Consider the following 20,000-nt stretch of genomic DNA (forward strand, 5'->3'; position numbering starts at 1 on the left):
CGTTTTCAGTCTCTGTGAACGAGCTGTTAGTACAGAAACAATAACGTGTTAGAACTGCGACGAGGCGCCGTCAATCGAGTAAGCGTAACAGACGGAATATTACTCTACTTACTCGATCTGTAGAACTGTGTATAGTTTAATAGCTGAAAAAGATTCACCCTCAAACGTTCCTTTTGTATCTAGTCATTCTGTAGCTTTAGCTAGATAAATCTTAGCCGAAATCTCCACGCCACCCAGCAATAACGAGGCAAGACGAGTGACCCGTTGCATTCAGGAGGTCTCATTATGAAACAAAGCTTCGCTCCTGTTAGCCACCACGTTTAAAAAAAATCACCTTCATATATTTTACTCTGCGCATGTCTGAGCAGTGAGGGGGCGCTTTATTTTACTACAATCTCTCTCTGTTTCCTCTAATCCCACCACACTGATCCATACACGAGGGGATACGTGCCAGTAAGTGCCTAACGAGTGCCCTAGTGACCCCCCACCCACCCCCTCCCTGCAGAATCTGCCTCTGAGGAGGTCACCGGGGCCAAATATGTGAGTGTACACAAGCAGCTTATGAGGTTATAAAGAAAAGCTAGCTGTAACTCAATAGGAAAGGCGGGGATAATAGCGGGTTTTATGAAACAGCAGCACAAAGCCGGAGTGAACTCTGAAGGGACAATGAGCAGCGAGCGCACGAGTGAGTAACGAGACACAAGGGGTGAAAACAGAGCTCAGCGTGAACCGTCCTCACTTCTGGTGAAGTGGTGGAGGGGATTTACACCAACCCTAAAGCGTCACAGTTACAGCTGGGCACCGATTTGCACCTAAGAACCCTTGAAATGCCACGGGTGCCCTGATGAATAAATATCCAACAGTCACTTCCAGCACTCCACCCCCTGTTCCTCCTCTTCCTCCTCTTCCTCCTGTTCCTCCTTTTCCTCCTCTTCCTCCTCTTCCTCCTCTTCCTCCTGTTCCTCCTGTTCCTCGGCTTTTCGTCTGGCCAGATTGGGAACATCTGGCTCAGAGAGATTGGCTCTGCTAGGGTGAGGTGCAAGGATCGCTTGCACCTTTATTACCTGGCCATGAGAGTTTGTGGTCGACTCCGTTATGCGCCGACGAACCTGAGTCAATGGGTCTATTCATTTCATCGCACAGACGAAATCACTCAAACACACATGGGGGACGAGATTAGAAAGCTTTTTGAATTCTTAATACCTTCAAGTGGAACTTTGGGGAAAATGTAGGAAGACAAATAACGATACCCCGGGTGTTCGTGAGTTTGTATTGCCAGGAGGGAAGCCTGAGCTAGCTAACGATGGAGATTAACGTTTTAGCGATCTGGCATGCAGCTTTTAAACGTTTTTATGTGTACTATGTGAAAGAAACATGATAAGATTTCCTTCATAAATTCTCGAGAAAAGATTTGACGAGGTGGAGCATCGACGGCGAAAGACATTTTGAATCGATTTTGCTAGGTTGTGATGTAGCAGCATTACATCGTGGCTTCTGAAATCAGGAATACCACACGAGTTGACCGTTCGTGGTTTGTAAACAAGATAAACACAAAACCTTTTTAAAAAAAATATACCATACATCTGCGTCTGTATGTTTAAAACTGTTTTTAAAATTTTCCCCCAGTGTTGATATCTGATATCTGGCTGTTCTTCTCACCAGACGAGGTACTAAAGTTTTATTTGTAGCTCAGTAGAGAGAGAGAGAGAGAGAGAGAGAGAGAGACGAGCGCAGACGGCGCTTCAGCGGGTTAGACTGCCTGCAGGGGCAGGTGTTTAACTTGGAGTTGGACCACAGCGATGTGGTTTTCCAGAGTGTTTGCTCAGAAACCCTTCAGGACACTTTATTCACTGGGCACAAGAGAGACACTTCTCATGTCTCTGTCTCTCTCTCTCTCTCTGTTCTTTTTACTCAGGGGCAAGACTTTATAGGGATTTCATGGAGGCCAGAGTGAAGAGCGTATACGATACAATTCAACTGAATACAGAGAATTTAACTCCTTAAACGTAACTCCTTAAAACGATAAGTTATGGCCTCGAAGCTCGTTTACATCTGGACGTGGACCCAGCGAAGATCCACTTCAGCACTCGGGACGTCCGAAAAAGATCTGTCCACGATTCAGCGACGCTAGTTTTCTAAACCCGAACCCTCGTGGCTCCCGTCGCAGATCCTCGGTCGAGATTTATATCTGACCGCTCGCGTTTTATGTTCGTTATTTAGATGAAGACAGCTCGTTGAGAACAGCCGAGTTCGTTTAGAGATTTGACCCTAATGTCATTCCTTCTTAAAAAAACAAAAACAAAAATGTTTACAGTTATGTTTAGAGATGCACCGATACTAAAGTTCTTTACCGATAACCGAGTGATATCGGGCGATACAAAATCTGTTCAGGGTGCACGACTCTAGTCGCGAACGCTAACATGAAAGACAGCGTGAAACGAAGAAGAAGAAGAAAACCCCACCCACATGAACACTTTAACCTGATGTGTCTTATTTATAGCCATAAATAATTCATAATATATATATATACAAACATATAAATATGTATATATATATATGTATATGTACATGTATATATATATATTTATATGTTATATATATAAATTATTAATATATAAATAAATATAAATATTCAGATATCACGAGTGAGTTCCTCAGAATCGCAGTGTTTCCAAACCAGAGCTGATCAACTACATCTCCATCTTTCACATTTGTAAATAAAACACCTGGATACGTGCTAGTGAGACAGATGTTCTGTTTCTTCTCTTACATTTCACACAGCTGTTTGATGACGCAGTGAAATATCCTACATCAGCCCAAAATCTTCAGACTATAATGATTTCATCCTTGACAAGAACTGTTCCTCCAACATACACTCACCGGTAAGCTACTAACACACCATTTGCTCACTCACAGGTCGCACGATTGCAGCCCCTCCCCCTTCCCCCTCCCCCGTTCCCGTTCTCCCACAGCCATTAGCGTTTTTATGACTGGTTTCAACACCTAATCATCAAGGCTCATTGACTCAGGTGTGCTTCACAGGGGGGTTATCCACCGGTTATAAAGCAGTAACACTGTAATTGTTTGTTGTGAGGGATTTAATCTCGTATTCAGAGCCTCTTGACATATTTACTGTGGATTCAATTCAATTCAATTTTATTTGTATAGCGCTTTTTACAATAGACATTGTCTCAAAGCAGCTTTACAGAAACATATAAACATGGTAAGCAGATTTTAAAAGTGCGAATTTATCCCAGTTGAGCGAGCCGGTGGTGACGGTGGCGAGGAAAAACTCCCTGAGATCTTAAGAAGAAACCTTGAGAGGAATCAGACTCAGAAGGGAACCCGTCCTCATCTGGGTGACAACCGATAGTGTAAAAAAGTTCATTATGGTTTTATATGAAGTCTGTTTGGCCTTAGAAGCAGCCATAGTCCCAGCAATCTGGAATTGGATTGTCGAGCGTGTTGCGTTTCTCTGCTCCCCTGAGAACGTGTACTAAACCGAATCGTCAGACTGACTCAACAGCGAAAAAGAGTGTTAAACGTCTGTAAATAACCGCTCGGATTCAACACAGATGGAAACGGCATCATTTATCCGTCAAACCCGAGGCCGAAGAGCACTGTTCGTTCGGCCACACCGAGGAATCGACAGAGCCGTGTTTACTTAACGTCATCGCTGGAACTGAGTCGGATTTCGCTCGTAATTTATTCATAAACCTCGTTTCGGTCGTTCTGTGCAGTTTGACCTGTGGACAGGTGAGTCGGCCATGCACCCTGGGGAAGACTGAGGAAACATCCGTGAGCATGACGTTCCCTCCCTAAAATACGAAACTCTCTTAAAAGCTCTATCCTTATATAAATATATATATATTTTTAATGTTTTGTTTGTTGCACACGACAATATTTTACCACACAACATATTCACCAGTATTTCCAGTAAACCGTACTCTCTCTCTCTCTTTTTTCGTAGTAAAATTTGATCATCTGTAGTTTTATATTGTTTAATATTTAATGGCCAAAATATATTGTTTAATTAAATGTTAATTTATCACTATTATTGCTATTAAATCTGTTCATGCGTACAACTGGAAGTGAAAACAAAAGTCATTTTTGTAGTAACATAAACAACGGTGCTGCTGAGATCTGGATCCTGGATCCTGATTGGTCAGAAGGTGTTGATTAGTTTACTATAATGGCGGCTCTGACTGTAGCGCAGGTTTATATTGACGCGCTCGTTCTGATACGTTATGGTTTCTATAGTAATGGCTCATTCACAGCGACTTCAAATGGTTTCGTCTAAGAAGATGTTTATTTTTACATGTATGGAAGGAGTCTCCAGTGTCAGCACTAGGTAAAGCAGTAACGCTAAGTTTTACGACGCTTTCAGGAGGGAGGAGTTTACACTTTGTGGGGTTTTTTTAGTAACACGACAAGCTACAATTTTTGTTTAGTTTTTTTTTGTCTTATTAACTCCAAGAGAGAGAAAAGCGAGAGGCTGGTGAAGGAAAGGCCGTTTATAGCCGCTATAATGTAAGCGATACTTGTTTTGTGGGCTTTTGCCATCATGGTATTTATTAAATTATTATAAATGGATAACGGAGTATAAGAGGAATAGAACACTTACGTATTAATAATCAAAAACGATATCTCTGCTTCACTCTGGCCTTAGTTGTCCTGTAACAGCACGACAGGACGTTAAATACATTATTAAAACACTAATATCAATTTATTTGTAAACCTATTACATCATTTCCTGTGATGTCACAACCGTACACTGATAAAGCACCATTAATCTGTGATTATATGAATGAATAGGCGTGACAAAAGGTCAGAATGAATTTAAATGTCACTTCCACAGAGCTCTAACTAGTACAACTAATACAAGTAGTGTAACTAACATTTCACTAAACACTATTCTGACACACACTATTGCAGTCGCGTGCAGTTTTTGGAACACAGCCATGGCAGCAGGTTTGCGGTGTTGTGATTTGACATTGTGTTAGTGGGGGAGTTGTGCGGTCTGGGGACTCAGCCAAAGTGTGTGTGTGTGTGTGTGTGTGTGTGTGTGTGTGTGTGTGTAGACAGGAAGCTGGGTGAAGGAATGGGGTTGGCTGATGAATTGCACGCGCACACACACACATCTGTCTTACTACGCTTATGAGGACCTACCATTGACATAACTATTAAATTAAGCTAATTAATGCCATTCTACACATAAATCTAACCCTAACCTCAACCCTAATGACCTAAAGGAAATATTTAGCTTGTTTATTTATTTGTATTACTTTTTAATTGTTATTGCTGTTGTTTTGTTCAAAATGTTTTCCTTGTCTGGGACCAGCCAAATGTCCTCACAAACTCGAAACTTGTCAGATATTTCAGTGAAAATTTCTCCCCACCAAGATATAAAAACACGCCCACACACACACACACACACACACACACAGAGCGCGAGGACGCTATAAAGCTGCTCTGTTGGGTTGCTCTTGTCAAAAGTGCTGGAGATGTGAGGAGGAGTGAAGGAACTGGAGGAACTTCCACACGATTTCGTTTCCTTTCTGCTGGATTTCGGGACAAAACTCGCTGATTCATTTTTAATATTTTGCACATTTTAGGTCTTTTTTTGCGCAGCTCCAGACTCCTGATATATATTTATATTTATATATAGATTTATTTTTTGTATCAGTTTTAGAAGAAACTTCTTTCTTCCTGACCAGCCTGCACTCAAGATTAACGTGATCCGTGCGGAAACAGTATCGGTAGTGTGTGTGTGTGTGTGTGTGTGTGTTTGACGTTGCTGTGATGGGCGCGTGTCCCGCAGGCTCGGTGTCCGCGCTTCACCGGTTCGGTTCCCGCTGCGTGCTCCTGCTGCTGGTGTGTTTGGTGTGCGGGGTTCTGGGGACCTGGGGACCGGGACTGTACAGCTACCAAACCAGGACCTCACTCAACAAAGACCCGAGCAAAAGGTACGCTAATTTACGAGTTTAACGCAAAGTTTGTGTGGCGACGAGTGCAGAAGTTTGTGCACCCTCAGCACCAGCACGCTTTGACTGATGTGTCCTCATTATCATTATCATTATCATACCTGACATGGTGTAAAAGGTAAATAAATAGCTGTGTTCAAAGGTCTGTGATTGAAATGAACGAATTCATGTAACAATCATAAATAAGTCGAGAACTGGTGCGTAAAATTATTATTTTATTTTAGAATGGTGTATAAATCATTTAAACAGGATAGCAAGAGGATTTCACGATTTTTCGATATAATATATTCACTTATACACTATTCACTTATACACTATACACTAAATATTCACTTATACACTATTCACGTACATACTATACACTTATACACTATACACTTATACACTATTCATGTATATACTATACACTTATGCACTATACACTAAATATTCACTTATACACTATACACATAAACACTATACACTAAATGTTCACTTATACACTATTCACATATACACTATACACTAAATGTTCACTTATGCACTATACACTTATACACTATACACTTACACACTATACACTTATACACTGTACACTAATACACTATACACTTATACACTATTCATGTATATACTATACACTTATACACTATACACTAAATATTCACTTATACACTATTCACATATACACTATACACTAAATGTTCACTTATACACTATTCACATATACACTATACACGTATACAGTATACACTAATACACTATACACTAAATATTCACTTATGCACTATACACTTATACACTATACACGTAAACACTATACACTAAATCTTCACTTATACACTATTCACATATACACTATACACTTACACACTATACACTAAATATTCACTTATGCACTATACACTTATACACTATACACGTAAACACTATACACTAAATCTTCACTTATACACTATTCACATATACACTATACACTTACACACTATACACTAAATATTCACTTATGCACTATACACTAATACACTATACACTTACACACTATACACTAAATATTCACTTATGCACTATACACTAATACACTATTCACTAATACACTATACACTAATACACTGTACACTTAATATTGACTTTATTTTCGCTGATTATTGTCTGCTGCTCTTTATAATATATATATTTTTTAAACGCAGAAACATTTAATTTCATTATGTTTGAAGGCATCTTTGCTCTACAGCATTTCGTTCTTCGCACAGTCCTGTATATGAAATGAAACGACTGGCACAAAAATGGACTTTAACGTCCAGTGAAATACTCGTTACTGTATTTTCAGCAGCGTTTAAAAGACAGTCGACGTCTTTTCATTACTAATCATCGATACAGGGTTAGAGCGCAGACGATCTGTAATCACCATACTCGGGTTTCGGACGATCTTCCAGCAATATCGTGTCGCCTTTAAATTTTAGCTTTAACAGTATTCATTTGATGACAGTTTATTTTATTTTTTTTTTAAAGAAAGAAAGAAAGAAAGAAAGAAAACACTGGGCGGGCTGTTTTTTTTTTTTTTTTTTAAAAAGATGCAAAACGTGAACATGAAATGAATCTGCTTATAGAGATTGTAATCATTAAAGAAAAAGAAATGATAAAAAGATATCTCGATACCTGCGCTATCTCGGAAAAATGTCTTGTGACATAATTTATCGCAATATTGATATTATTATATATTTCGGTTCTACCTCAAGTCCTGTTAAACGACATAATAATGAATAAAATGAAGTGATTTTCGGGATCAAAGGTGAAAATGAACCCTTCAGTAGGGTGTATCCGAGTGTCGTGTATAATCTGTCGTACTTTTGGGAGCTTGCATCTCAGCGAGAGATCACAGATGTGTGTGTGTGTGTGTGTGTGTGTTTCTGGTTGTAATTAGTCCCAGCTATAATAATTCACTATTAGCGATTTCTCAGAGCGTTAAGAGTGCAGCCTACAGATGTGCGCTCACTCGTTTCAGAGCAGTTCTTGTCCGTTCATCCGTCTCTTCATCGAACGCCGTTTTCACAGTAAACGCAGACGTTCCAGCACCTTGGAGACGTTTTTCCATCAGCGTGATGAGTCAAGAACCGTCTCCATTCACGTCCACAGAAAGAGTTAGCATTAGCATACAAAACAAATCCAAAAGATCCATCTTAACATCACACATTGTGTGTGTGACACTCGGCTTCCCCTTTCCTGTGGGAACACACACAGCTCACTTGCATCCTCACCGCGCCTATTGTCTGTCTTAAGCGCTGACTAAGGACCTGCTTTCCCTCAAACGTCAGCAAACTTCACGTTCTCTGGTCCATCCCTTTGAAGGAACCATCAAAGGTTCCGTGGACTTACTTCCAGAGACGGACAACAGCCTCGTTAACCCTCCAAAGAACCCTTTTGCTTTGACATGCGCGGGGTTTAACGTGTTTGAATGGAACCCTGGTGCGTTCTCCTCCTCGGTGCGGTTCTTTAAGCACGCAGAGATCGCGCTCTGGGGTTCTGACCGAGGTGGACGTGGTCCGCTTTCACGTGAGAAAGTTGCAGCGTTCGAGCCTGAGTACAGAGCCGTAGCGCTGCAGAAATGCCGCTGGTTCTTTATATACGCGTCGACGCGTTCATTGAGGTCAGCGTTCTCCGGAAATTCTGTCTCGATATTTCTGACCAGTGAGTGATGTAGTCCGAGTGCGTTATGAGTGCAAGTAAAAACACTTACGCGGTTCGCGACTGTTACACAGTGCAGCAGATTTCTGTGGCAGTGAAGGCATTCGTTAGAGTCTCTCTAGCATTAAAGTATTGTTTTTACTCGATTTGGACTTTTTGTATGAAAGCTTTGGACAGAGACACACGCGGCTCTGAGAATGAGAAATCAGGATCAGGGTTTATACTTACAGTAGAAGTGATTTGGAGATGATTTCCATGTTGGATTTTTCCTACATGTGGACGCTATGGATGAATGGGTTGGATTTTTGACCTTATATAATGTTTTGAAAGCGTGGGCTTGATACTTTACAACAGCCTTCGCTTAGCTGACAAAGACGGGCCTTCTAATCCTCTCTAAATCCTGTAGAGAGCGAGCTGCTGCTAGACGCGCACACACACACACACACACACACACACACACACACACACACTGAGTGTGATATAAAGCCTGAACAAGCTCTTCGCTGCTCTCGGTCAGTCGGTCGGTCACGCTCAGGGTGTTGAGGTATAAGATAACGAACATCTTTCACGTTCAGATTTCACGCTGAAACGGCGACTTAACTTCAAGTGTCGTCATGTTACAGACGTGTGGTGACGCTCGGTGACATCGTGTCTCACTAAAGACGTGTGTGTGTGTGTGTGTGTGTGTGTGTGTTTGGTTTTGAGAGGAAGTTGGCAGAACGAACGCTAAACGCCTCATTTCCAGCCTGTGATCTCGGTGAAAAACAGAGAACAGAGCTCGAGTGTGTGGCCGAAACCCGACCTCCGTCGCGCATACAAATATTTACCCCGTGTGTGTGTGTGTGTGTGTGTGTGTGGGTGGGTGAAGTACCCAGATGCGGACGAGCGCCTGTTGCGTCCTCGCCGCGAGTTTATCTCCTCCCGTCTGTCAGACTCGCAGGGACAGACAGTGTTTAGCAAACAGACACAGCTGGAGCACCTCTGGAATTTTACTCTTTACTAACGAGAGCAGTGCATTCTGGGAGCTTTTCCTTCGCTGCTGGATGCCGGGTCAAGTCGAGTATCTGACAGCTGGTTCCTTTTGAAACAGGGTTCGAGCTCCTGTAGCTCAGAACGTGTGAGCGATCTCGAGTTACGTCTCGGCGATCCGAAAACACGACCTGTAGATGGACCGGTGTGTCTGATGACCTGAGATCGTCACGCCGGTCTCTTATTTACAGCACACAGTATTAGCCCACATTCCACGTGTTCCAGGCTCCTCACGTCCGGATCCGACTGACGTCAATGACTAAATGAAAATTTTGACAGCAGATTAATTCATTAATAATCCTCTGCCACGTTGTTCCTTAAAGTTTGGTCCATGATTTTCTTATTGTTTCGTTGCCGAGTCGGTTTCATTTAGAAATCGCAGCCCAACGTTGATGTGTTTATCCACAGAGTTCTCCTCGTTCTTAGCCGGGTTTGATTGCTCCCTCGATTTAAAAGGCTTTAATCCAAACAACTCATAAACAAATAAATAAAGCTCCACATAATGTTAGCTTGGACTTAATATGTTCTGCTGGTGGAACATTCAAGAATAACACGCACCATGACTCCAAAATTTAGACAAAGTAGTATTGTTTTCACATTTCAATTACGTTAATGAAATAAATAAATATGTACCGAGGGGGTCCTTGGGATTCGTTTTACAGTTAACGCGTGTAATGGTTACAGAAAGTTTGAGATCTCTACAGTACTTTGTCTGGGTCTGCATGCAGACCTCCTCAGTGGGTACGTCCCTGTTTTACAGAGGCAGGATACATGCTCAGGGGGTTTAGAGGGTTGTTTTTGCTCCGGTTTCCACCGAGGAACCTTTTTAGGAACCGAAAACCTTCCTGAACAGTTCCTTCATCACGTTTCCGGGATTTCAGGGGTTTCCACTCCACTACGGGAGTCATAGAAGAACCGAAGTGACACAAACTGTGCAGATTAGATGTTACATCTTCTCGCGTGGCTGACATGGAGAAGATGCATCAGAGCAGATGGGAGTTCAGGATCTCGCTGGAAGACCCAACGGAACCACTTGTCACGATAGGTTGTCCTGAATAACTGTATTTCATTTAATCAGAGGTCTATCGTTAGATCTGACGCGGAGAACACACGTTATCTCACCGTCCGTTATAGAAATCTGACGAGATCCTGTCCGGATCTCGGACACTCGATCGTGTTTCCGAGATGTTTATCGTGTGGATGTCTCAAGCTCTACACCACACACAGGAACATGAATCGGGACCACGGCAGCTCGAGCGACACCCTCACGCTTCGCGGCACGGACGAGGTGTCGAGTTTCACGCGTCTGTGCGGTGTGAAGTGTTGCACTTGCTCTCACGATGACGTATAGACCCTCATGTGTTTGATGATCCTGAGCCAGGAACCTTCATTATTTTTCTTTTTTTTACCCAGACAGCTCGTTGAGACACAATTACCTCTTCGCCCCTCCCCCAGCATGTGCACTCCATTAGCACCGTGACCTTGTGGACATGTCCAGGATCCTCCTCTCCACTCCTCCGCCTCGTAATTCTCTCCCGCTTTTGTTTTCCTGGCCCTCTGTGACACTTTCTTTCACCACTTCATTAATCTTTGTTGTCCCTCAGAGCAGTGCTGCGCACTGGGACCCTTAGCTCAGACCTAATTGGGTTATATTCCCCCTTTAGTGGGCCCGTGGGACGAGCGTTAACGTAACAGGATGATTGAATGACTTCCTGTCTCTTTTTCTCGCATTCTTGCTTTCTTTCTTTTTTCTTTCTTTCTGAGTGCTGCTTTGTCGTTTGTTTTCCTTCTTATATTCCTTAATCTGGGCTTTCTTTCTGTTTCTTTCTCTCCTCCCACTCCTTCTTGGTCGTCGGCCATATCTGTCAATCGCTGCTCGCTCCCGGCAAAAAAAAAAAGTTCTTTTGTTTTCCTTCGCCGCCAGAAATGTTGAGAAATCCGCTCGTGATTTTTATCTCGCAGAATTTCATTTCGGGAATATTCTCTCCGTTCCCGGGGTCACTGCGTGTGTTAAGGGGAGAGAGTTTACTGAGGGGGAAAACACCTGAGTGTTATTCTCAACTATTCTCTCTCTCTCTCTCTCTCTCTCTCTCGCTCCGTCCCACACTGAGAATATGAATTTTTTGCGTTCTGCCTTGGTGTCGTTTTACCATAGACACGCCAAATTCAGAATTCAGTTCTGGTTTCAGCATTTTCCCCGCTTGGATCCGTCCATTCATACTGAAGGATCATTTATTGCCTCACAGCCCGGGTGAAGCCGTACTTGACGCTTTGCACCATGGGCGTTTATAACATTATAATGTCGGGGGGCGGGACATTTCAGATTCTACAGAGCGTTTGATTGGACAGAAAATCTGACGAGAAGCTGAAGTGCAGAATGATGTCATCAAAACCGTGGATCTGTATCGGCGGTAGAGAGAGACTGTACGTTTTGAACGCGTATATCACTTCTAAATTGTTTTGGAGCGCACAAGCTTATAGACAGCCTTAAGGCGAACGTATTCATACTAAAACTTATGTTTGCTTATGTTAGGTTTTGCATTTTGAAATCTTTTTGTGCTTTATGAGATATTTTCGTAAAACAGACCGACTCAGACTCACTTCTTCACAGGTTTGTAAGTGCAACACAAGCGTTTTGCCGGTATATCCATATTAATCTCGTGTATCGTGGCTAGGTTTTCAAATTTCGTGATATGATATTTTTTGTCACATCGTCCACCTCCAGCTCGGCGGTAATATATCGTATTGCGTCGTATCATCGTACCAAAACGGCTCTAAATCGTATCGTGTTGAATTTCTGAGTGGCTTTACAGCTTTGCATAAATGAGGGAATGCCATAAATATGTACATGTATATGTTTATTAAAATACACATAGCGAGGAGCAACGGGTTATGGCTCGTTGTCTTAAGATGGGGATAAAGTGAGCGATAAAAGCTTCATACGTTAACGTTATTTATCACAAATTAAGAAACATCCCAGAGTTTATCGTCAGGGTCCACTTGTTTTATTTCTCCTTTTTAATAACTGTTTAACATTTTAAAAAATTCTTCAAAAAAAAAAAAAATTATACCTTAGCACCTTGAAAACCTGTGAATGATCCGAGGGCCGAGGACATCGTCTTATCTTTCCTGTTTTTTCTTTTTTCTTTTCTTGTTTAGTCCGTGACTGGAGTGCTTATTCTCCACTCGCTGAGAAACTCTGTAGTGAATAACGACGCCTCAGTGAAACTGTCCAGCACAGAGAGAGAGGTGAGATTAGAGAGATAACAAGCATTAAAGTAGCATTTAACTAGCACTATCTCTCTCTCTCTCTCTCTCTCTCTCTCTCTCTCCCTGGGGGTTCAGAAAGGATCAAAGCCCAGCAGAGATTTCTGACTCCCTCGCCGTCTCTAAAAACAGCCCAGGGGTTCTCTATATGTGTGTGTGTGTGTGTGTGTGTGTGTGTGTGTGTGTGTGAGAGATACGAGTCCAGCCGTTATGGGTCTGGTATCTGTTCAAACCCATCAGATCCCTGCTATGTCTGGAAACGGTTGATGCTAAGCGCTAAGTGCTGTTTACACATGACCTCGGCTGCTCCTTCGCATGACATTCCGCAGTTAAAACAGCACCGTTACGTCATTTTGTAGCCCCTCCCACATTGACCTCTTTTCTAAAGTAGGTCCGAAATGGCGTTTATGGAGGCTGCGTTGGTTTACGTATTTCAATTTGACAACATCAACAATAATAGTACTAAAACAACTTATCAAGCTAGATTGCTTGACTTAACTGGGAACAGAGAGCTTATTGTGTCAGAACAGGGACAGGGGCTTCTGTGTACGCAGATAAGAAGATGTACAAGCTATCAGAGAGAGAGAGAGAGAGAGAGAACAGACAGAGAGCGTGCCTAAGTTATCAGTGTGAATGTCTGTGATTGTGCTCTGAGATGGATCGGCATCCCGTCCGGGGTGTCCCCCGCCCGGTGCCCCGGGTTCCTTGGGATAGACTCCAGGACCCTGTGTAGGACAAGCAGTACAGAAAATACATGTATGGATGCATAGTTAAGTACTAAAGTAAAATATGTACGTATTTTTAAAGCTGTTTAAAAAAAAAAAACAGTGATAGATGGAACCTAATGAACATTTAATGTTTAAAAATCATAATCCTGTTAAAGACGAGTCAGAGATGACATTGTTGATGGTGTTATTAGTTTTTATTTAGAGATGCATCAAGTATCAGTACTGGGTTTATGTACTGGGTATCAGTACCGATATTAATCTGAAACATCGGTTCGGTAATGTATTGCGTTCAGGATGTAGAGGTGCTGCTGCATCCCGAATTTCAGCATTACTTCACCTGCAAATGCAGCTGCTAAAACAATAATAATAATAATAATAATGAAAGCTGCAAGCAGCATTTATAACCCTCGCACACAATGGCAGCTAGGGGGATCTAATCTGGAACCTTCGAGACATACTGAGTTCACGTACGATGTTTCGTATCGATACGAGAAAGAGCTGCGGAGACGTGCTTCTTCTTGGTTATGATATATTGTGACCCGTAGGTGGCGCTGTCACGAAACGTTGCGTGGACTTTCAGCTCATCGCGTTCAGGGCGTGAATGCGATGAATATACATAACACGTTTGGTGTTGATATGTGAATGCATTGCGGAGATATGACTCAGGGACCTGTATTTTGCCTTTGTGGGCACATTGCGGGAGAATATCAAAACTACACCTGAGGAATTCTGTGCGGACGGGTCTTAACGTGATACGATCCAAATTTGAGGGTTTTTGTGTGTAAATTGTAGGCGGAGCAGCGCAAACACAGCTTAGATTCAAGCATTTTCTACATGTCGTCGTAACTTTCGACCTCTAGGTGGCGCTGTTGTGAAGTTTGTTGCGTAGCCTCAGGTCATCGCTGTGAAGACATTTACCAAATTCCATGGGAATACGTAAAGTCGTCAATGAGACACGGAGTCACTCCTTGATTGGTAACTTCATCGGTAGGTCTGTTGGCGTGTCACAAGCGAAGGGTTTCGAAACTCGAAATTCAGTCCTATAACTTTTACACAGATCGGTCTGAAAACAAAACGCTTTAATGAGCATCATGAGAAATCGACCAGTCAGGTTGTATCATGTTTCCAAACGTTTTTATTATTATTTTTTTTTTACATTTTGACATCCCTGTGGGTTTAACCAGTCCCTCCAGGATTCCATGAGTTTTCAATCGCGGAAAACGCAAAAAAACACAACATCAAGCAAATATTCTGAGGAGCTTGCAAATTAGTTTTAAATTGCCACAGATTTTCCGCAGATTCGGGCAGAGACGCGTCGCGCGACGTCGTCACCACGCCGAAGCCGTCTTCGATTCACGTGCGTTGAAACGAACATCACTGCGAAAGAGCGCGCAAAACAATTCCGCACGATCGCGACTTGGCCGATTCGAGTAGTTTTCCGCAAAAAAAAACAACTCTGCAAGTTGCGTCGCAAATTTAGAAAAAAATCGAGCGTTTTTGGCCACAACGATCAGCGAAATCCCGTACGGACCGATTAATACAGAAAAATAAACTGGTAATCTTGTAAAATATACTTCATCTCTTTTTCACAAGAGTACAAACACGTGAGCTTCACCACTCCACCACGTGAGCTTCACCACTCCACCACGTGAGCTTCACCACTCCACCACGTGAGCTTCATCACTCCACCACGTGAGCTTCATCACTCCACCACGTGAGCTTCACCACTCCACCACGTGAGCTTCACCACTCCACCACGTGAGCTTCATCACTCCACCACGTGAGCTTCACCACTCCACCACGTGAGCTTCACCACTCCACCACGTGAGCTTCACTACTCCACCACGTGACTATGAGGATTTGATCTGCGCGAGGTGTTGGGACGTGTTTACCGCCGTTACATCCAGTGTAATTTCCTCTAAGCCGAGCCGACATCCAGCACTGAAATTAGAAGTGAAAGTGAGCACATGCGTCAGAAGCGTTCAGCCGAACAGAGGCTGATGGTTTGCATTCGGCTAATTACAGCATTGTGCACATTTTTGTGGGAGGAAGAGAAAAAAAAGAGCAAACAATGAAAAAGGAGAGGAAAAAAACCCCCTAGCGAGATCCTGCTCCCACGCTGGGGTCGTGTTCTGAGGCGGGGCAGCGAGTGTGGGAACTCGGTCATGAGCTGATTCCTTCACTGACACTCTAACAGGACGTGTTGTAGCTGGATAATACACGCTCCTCCAAAACTACACCCGGTATTTGAACAGAGACTGGCCTCAGCGAGATACCTCGTATTCTCTGGACTATAAATTCTACATAATCATCAAAACGCTTGTTTTTACTCCACGTCTCCGTGGTTTTTAATGTCTGTGTGTTCATTTATGTGTTGAGTAATAAGTACACACATGGGGTTGAGTCCAGAAAATATAATAGATGAATATATATCGGATTTAAAAGTAATCACTTTCAAAGAACATTTATCTCGAGCTCCAGAACATGTAGTGTCCTTCTCCATCTCCATCTCCTTCTCCTTCTCCTTCTCCATCTCCATCTCCATCTCCTTCTCCATCTCCTTCTCCATCTCCATCTCCTTCTCCATCTACTTCTCCTTCTCCTTCTCCATTTCCTTCTCCATCTCCTTCTCCATCTCCTTGTCCTTCTCCATCTCCTTCTCCATCTCCTTCTTCTCCTTGTCCTTCTCCAGCTCCTTCTCCATCTCCTTCTCCATCTCCATCTCCTTCTCCATCTCCTTGTCCTTCTCCATCTCCTTCTTCTCCTTGTCCTTCTCTAGCTCCTTCTCCATCTCCTTCTCCTTCTCCATCTCCTTCTCCATCTCCTTCTCCATCTCCATCTCCATCTCCTTGTCCTTCTCCATCTCCTTCTCCATCTCCATCTCCTTGTCCTTCTCCATCTCCATCTCCTTCTCCATCTCCATCTCCTTCTCCATTTCCTTCTCCATCTCCTTCTCCATCTCCTTCTCCTTCTCCTTGTCCTTCTCCAGCTCCATCTCCATCTCCTTCTCCATCTCCATCTCCATCTCCTTCTCCATCTCCTTCTCCTTCTCCTTGTCCTTCTCCAGCTCCATCTCCATCTCCTTCTCCATCTCCTTCTCCATCTCCATCTCCTTCTCCATTTCCTTCTCCAGCTCCATCTCCATCTCCTTCTCCATCTCCTTCTCCATCTCCATCTAGATCTCCATCTCCTTCTCCATCTCCTTCTGCTTCTCCATCTCCTTCTCCATCGCTTTCATTTTCCTGACCTTCAGTCCTGCGAGATTTTCTTTTAAGGAATAAATGAAGGAGCTGAAAAGAACTGGCACTTGAAATGAGTAAATAATGCATGGATATAGTTTATATCACGTCTTTTACAGTCTTTTACAATCATCACGTGCACTGCAGAGGAAGGAAATATCACGAATATCAGATTCTTTGGAAACGAATATTTAACAGGAGTATTTATTGCCTAGAACTCGGACTGGGCGTGATATATCCTCGATTTTATATTCGCTTCACGTCACTCGCGAGTCGTTCGGGCTGAAGAAGAGCGACAAGGCGCTTCGATTGTACTGCGAAAGCTAACGCGCACGTGTATGACGCAGGAGAAACGCTGTAGGGGAAGTTGACGCGTTGTCCAGCTGTAACGACAACGTAACGTAAATAAAATCGTTACAGGAGTGAATGAAATATTCCGCTCAGCATCATTACACCGTGACCGTATACCACTTACGAAGGTGAGCGACAAATGAAACACTTTTTAAAGTTATTGTTTTTGTTCGCCGTGGTTTGTTGCAAATAACTGTTGCGAACGTGCGTCTGTTGTTTTTTCTATGTCCTCTTCATTTTCATCCCAGCGTTGAGGGCGTGTCCGGTTTCCTCCAGAAAAAAACCTTTTCGATTCAGTTACAGTTTTTGTCGCATTTTAATACGGAAGAGAAATGAAACCCCACTATTTATTAACTTTCAGGATTTGCTAGCTTAATGGCACGCGCTTCTCTCAGGGCGCTTCAGGCGATGTCGTAGACTAGCTAGTGGATATTTTTCAAAATCATTAAAAGTGGCTCGACTCTTAAAAAATCACTAACGTACGTAATCATTTGCAAGCTACGACAACAATAACGCGCTACTTATCGTTTGAAGACGAAGTTGTCTGAGACGTCGTCCACCATGACAGCGTTTCCGCTGAGCACGGATGTGCGCCGTGGGATTTTTTTAGGGAGCGAACGTTCCAGTGGAAGGATTTTGGGATTGAGACGTACCCCATGGGGCTCCAGTCATTTATAGTGGATTATAATCTTTATGGAGAAATGTCGACAGGATATAGGAAGTGTGTGATTTGACTGGATTTCTTCTGAGTTTACAGACAGTCTCCAGACTCTGGACAGACTCTGGTTTCTCAAACATGTCGGTGTCTGTTTGGGTTTGTGTTTCCTGAATCAGAAAATCAGGTTGTCCCACGAACAACCTTTGGAAACGTTCGGAAGTCTGAGAAGGCACGGGGGAGTGTAGGGTTTAGTCGGAGCTCTGAGTGAACCTGCCGTACGCAGGGGCGGAGTGCGCAGCGTGCGTGTGATTAATCGGATTAGATTTCGTGTGTGTTGTGCGGCTCTGACCGAGGACACGAGCTGCTCCCGCGGCTCTGTGGTCTGGAAAGCAGTGTGCGCTCTCGGGTGTGGGATCCGTTGAGGGGGCAAAAACTTTTGTGTGTTTACTTGTACACCTATTTTAAGACTGGCATCTGCTCCTCAGTTTTTATAATGAACATGCACATAGGAACGCCAAGCATCATGGTGTGTGTGTGTTTGTGTGTGTGCGTGTGTGTGTATGTGTGTGTGTGTTTGTGTGTGTGTGTGTATGTGTGTATGTGTGAGTGTGTGTGTGTATGTATGTGCGCGCGTGTGTGTGTTTGTGTGTTTGTGTGTGTGTGTGTGTGCGTGTGTGTGTTTGTGTGTGTGTGTGTGTGTGTATGTGTGTGTGTGTTTGTGTGTGTGCGTGTGTGTGTGTGTGTGTTTGTGTGCGTGTGTGTGTGTGTTTGTGTGTGTGTGTGTATGTGTGTGTGTGTGTGTGTGTATGTGTGTGTGTGTGTGTGCGCGTGGGGTTGTGGTTTCTCCTCCTCCGGCCGTGTTTCTGTTTAAAGGTGGGGGAAATTGCTGGAATGTTTGAGGCCGGTGCAGCAGGATGCAGGCTTCGTTCCTGCTCCCACCCACATGTGGGATCTTTTAGCGTGCAGGCATGGCGATGGTTACCAAGGAGACCGGCGCCCCTGGAAACATCCTTCACGTATTACACACATCCGTACACTCAGGTTCTCGTAGCACATCTCTCTCTCTCTCACACTCTCACACACTCACACACACACACACACACACAGATAAATGTCGGGTTATGCGGTTGCTTAAGTGGATGTTCCGAGCTCCACATTCAGATTATTAAAATCACCTGCGTGTACTTCACTCCTCCGAGGTTGCCAGGTTTGACTTTTTAATAGCGTAGAGACCGCTGGCTTTAAACACAAAAACATGTCAAACATCAGGGATAGAAAATACGGACCGGAGAATGGCACGATGAGTTTTTTCTTTGCTGTCAAATGAAATATGATGCGACGTAAACACAAGAAACAATTCGGATACAGTCTCTGAATACAGCCCTATTTGACAAACAAACAAACAAACAAACAAATACATGAGATGTAGTTTATCCTGGATATATAGTAAGTATTGTGCATGACATTAGAGTCGCGAGTCATCACATATAGGAAAATATTAATGTTAAATATTATTTAATTATACAAAGCTGTAATTTAAAATATAAATAAGTTACAGTCATAATTTTAATATAATTTTAATATAATATAATATAATAGATATCAGAATTTTGATCGAATTGATTGATTGGTTGAACATTTAATATCTACACTTTAAATAATATAAAATACCGTCATAATATTTATTCACTGAAGTATAATGACTATAATAATCCTAAATATTTTTATGACTTATATGAATTAATATTATATTTGAATCGTGTATAGTACACCTCTATATTTGAAACGTGCACCTGAAGTGTTACGTAATGTTAGGTTATTCATTATTCATTTGAAGCTGAAACCCTCAAGGGGAATGTTTGCGTCGCACGTTCAGCGATTTGTCTTTCGAGAAACGAATCAAGTAATTAAAGGTAAATGTATAACAAGGTCCTGATGAAATGATATGAAGTCTCGTAACCCGCAACACGTATTTAACACGTCTGTCTTCGCTGTACTGTAATCACCGCACAGGGAAAATATGGCCGTTACAAGAATGACGTAAAATAATCCGCCTGATTGATTCTTTTCCTGTTTTGTC

General features: G+C 42.8%; 1 protein-coding gene across 1 annotated transcript in view; it reads left to right on the forward strand.

Annotated features, from left to right (window-relative positions):
- Positions 1-5,802: 5,802 nt before the first annotated feature.
- emid1 (EMI domain containing 1) overlaps positions 5,803-20,000 on the forward strand; it is a 90,523-nt gene continuing 76,325 nt past the window's right edge. Inside the window, exon 1 of the mRNA XM_053610834.1 lies at positions 5,803-5,966. Coding sequence (XP_053466809.1) covers positions 5,803-5,966 — 164 coding nt within the window. The remainder of the gene's footprint in view (positions 5,967-20,000) is intronic.

The sequence above is a fragment of the Ictalurus furcatus genome, chromosome 22 (genome assembly GCF_023375685.1).
Source record: "Ictalurus furcatus strain D&B chromosome 22, Billie_1.0, whole genome shotgun sequence".
NCBI classification, from domain to species: Eukaryota; Metazoa; Chordata; class Actinopteri; order Siluriformes; family Ictaluridae; genus Ictalurus; species Ictalurus furcatus.